The 2,540-nt window shown below is 23.7% G+C and overlaps 1 protein-coding gene across 1 annotated transcript; it reads left to right on the forward strand.

Moving 5' to 3' along the window:
• Window positions 1-903: 903 nt before the first annotated feature.
• Window positions 904-1,909, forward strand: FOMMEDRAFT_153896 (uncharacterized protein; the record flags this gene model as incomplete). Its single annotated transcript, XM_007264519.1, has 2 exons — window positions 904-918; window positions 1,469-1,909. The coding sequence occupies 2 exons, from the start codon at window positions 904-906 to the stop codon at window positions 1,907-1,909; spliced, it is 456 nt and encodes a 151-aa protein (XP_007264581.1).
• Window positions 1,910-2,540: the final 631 nt, after the last annotated feature.

Consider the following 2,540-nt stretch of genomic DNA (forward strand, 5'->3'; position numbering starts at 1 on the left):
AACTTATATACTAATATACTATATAAGTTCTAATATAAAAATAAACTAAGAGAATAAGATTATAAAGAAGGAAACTAATAAATTACTGTTGCTTACATAATTCCTTAGAATGGTAAGATTACATGATTTTTTTATTACAAAGTTGAAAAACACAAAGAAAATATAATATCTTACTCAATCCTTAACATAAATGTGTACTATTAGTACCTAAATTCATACTTTTAAAATCCTCTTCAGATAGATACTTTATTAATCAAATTTGAGTAAGAATTGACTAAGATATGATGAAAATACATAGTTTTTCATGTATTTCTAGTGTCTGATTTTTCCTTACCTCAAAACCAGACATATAGGCTTGGAAAACTGCTTACTATAGTTGGATATATTAATACTTAATTTAAATACTAAATATGTTGTAAATTATGTACTTATTCTGCTTTACTAAGAGAGGGTTAAAATGTGTAAAACTAACTATTTCTCTCTAGCTCCCTCTACACTCAATAAATTATTTTCAACCTCAAAATGTATTCCTAAATTAAATATAAGTATAATAAAGTGTATTATAGAAAGTTTCATGTTTATGTGTTAAGAATTGAGCTCAGAACAGAGAAGGTACTTTTGTTATAAGTACTTTTGTTCTTCCATTTATACTAAACTCAATTCTCAATACATAAACATGAAACTTTCTATAATACACTTTATTATACTTCTATTTAATTTAGGAATACATTTTAAGGTTGAAAATAATTTATTGAGTGTAGAGGGAGCTAGAGAGAAATAGTTAGTTTTACACATTTTAACCCTCTCTTAGTAAAGTAGAATAAGTACATAATTTACAACATATTTAGTATTTAAATTAAGTATTAATATATCTAACTATAGTAAGCAGTTTTCTAAGCCTATATGTCTAGTTTTAAGGTAAGGAAAAATCAGACACTAGAAATACATGAAAAACTATGTATTTTCATTATATTTTAGTCAATTCTTACTCAAATTTGATTAATAAAGTATTTATCTGAAGGGGATTTTAAAAGTATGAATTTAAGTACTAATAGTACACATTTATGTTAAGAATTAAGTAAGATATTATATTTTCTTTGTGTTTTTCAACTTTATAATAAAAAAATTATATAATCTTACTATTCTAAGGAATTATACAAGTAGTAGTAATTATAAATTCTGAGTTTAAAAATAAAGAGAACTTAAATAATAATACTTATAATAATAATAATTTAAAGAGTAAGAAAGTATTATTTATATTAGTAGAGAGTTAATCTAATAGTAAGTCTCTTATTTCTTATTTTCTAATTTGTTTACTAATATAAAATATTTTATAAATATTAAAACTATAATAAAGAAGCTTATAAAAGTAAAGAAGAATAAAGTTACTATTAGAGTAAAAGTAAAAATAAAGACTAAGAAAGTAATACAAACTAAAGTTAAGAAAGAGACTTAAGTTAAAGTAAAGAAGGAGAAGAAAAGAGAGAAAGAGAAGGAGAAGGAGAAGGAGAAGAAGAAAAAGAAAAAGAAAGAGAAGAAGAAAAAGAAAAAGAAAGAGAAAAAGAAGGAGAAAGAGAAAAAGAAAGAGAAAGAGAAGGAGAAGAAGAAGGAGAAGAAGAAGGAGAAGAAGAAGGAGAAGGAGAAGGAGAAGGAGAAGGAGAAGGAGAAGGAGAAGGAGAAGGAGAAGGAGAAGGAGAAGGAGAAGGAGAAGGAGAAGGAGAAGGAGAAGGAGAAGGAGAAGGAGAAGGAGAAGGAGAAAGAGAAGGAGAAGAAGAAGGAAAAAGAGAAAGAGAAGAAGAAAAAGAAAAAGAAAGAGAAAGAGAAGAAAAAAAGAAAGAGAAGAAGAAGAAAAAGGAGAAAAAGAAAGAGAAGGAGAAAGAGAAGAAGAAGGAGAAAGAGAAGGTTATAGTTTTAGTATAGTTAGTAATAAAATAAAAGAATAAGAAGAAAAAGAAAGAGTTTAAAAGTATATATATAAGTATAACTAACAAATTATATATAATAAATTAACTGTTTATAAATATTATTATAAATACAGAAAAGACAAAAGTAATAATAGATAAAGAGAACAAGCTAAATATAAATTAAAAGTATAGTTAATAAATTATATATTATTAATATTATTTTTACTTAGTTTCTAAAAAAATTATAAGACTAAAAAAGAAAAAGTTAATTATAAAGAAAGAGAGAGTTAATATAAGAAAGGAAGAGAAGGAGAAACAAGTTATAATTAGTAAGTATAAAGTATAGTTAACAAATTATATTAGTTAAAATAATGTTTCTTCTAGTTTCTTAAATAGTTATAAAGTTAAAAAAGAAGAAAGAGAATAAAAATAAGAGAAAAGATAATATAAATAAAAGGTATTTAATTTTCTAAGTATACTAACTCTGTTTTGTTATTTAGAGCTAGTACTAGTACTCTTAAGTAAGAAGTACACTATTATAAAGATAAAGATTCTAGTCTTTAATAAAAAAACATATATAAAAAACTAGAAAGTTATAATAGAGTCTTTAAGTAAGAAGGATAAGAATATTCTTTT

This window comes from Fomitiporia mediterranea (genome assembly GCF_000271605.1).
Source record: "Fomitiporia mediterranea MF3/22 unplaced genomic scaffold FOMMEscaffold_4, whole genome shotgun sequence".
In the NCBI taxonomy this organism is placed as follows: Eukaryota; Fungi; Basidiomycota; class Agaricomycetes; order Hymenochaetales; family Hymenochaetaceae; genus Fomitiporia; species Fomitiporia mediterranea.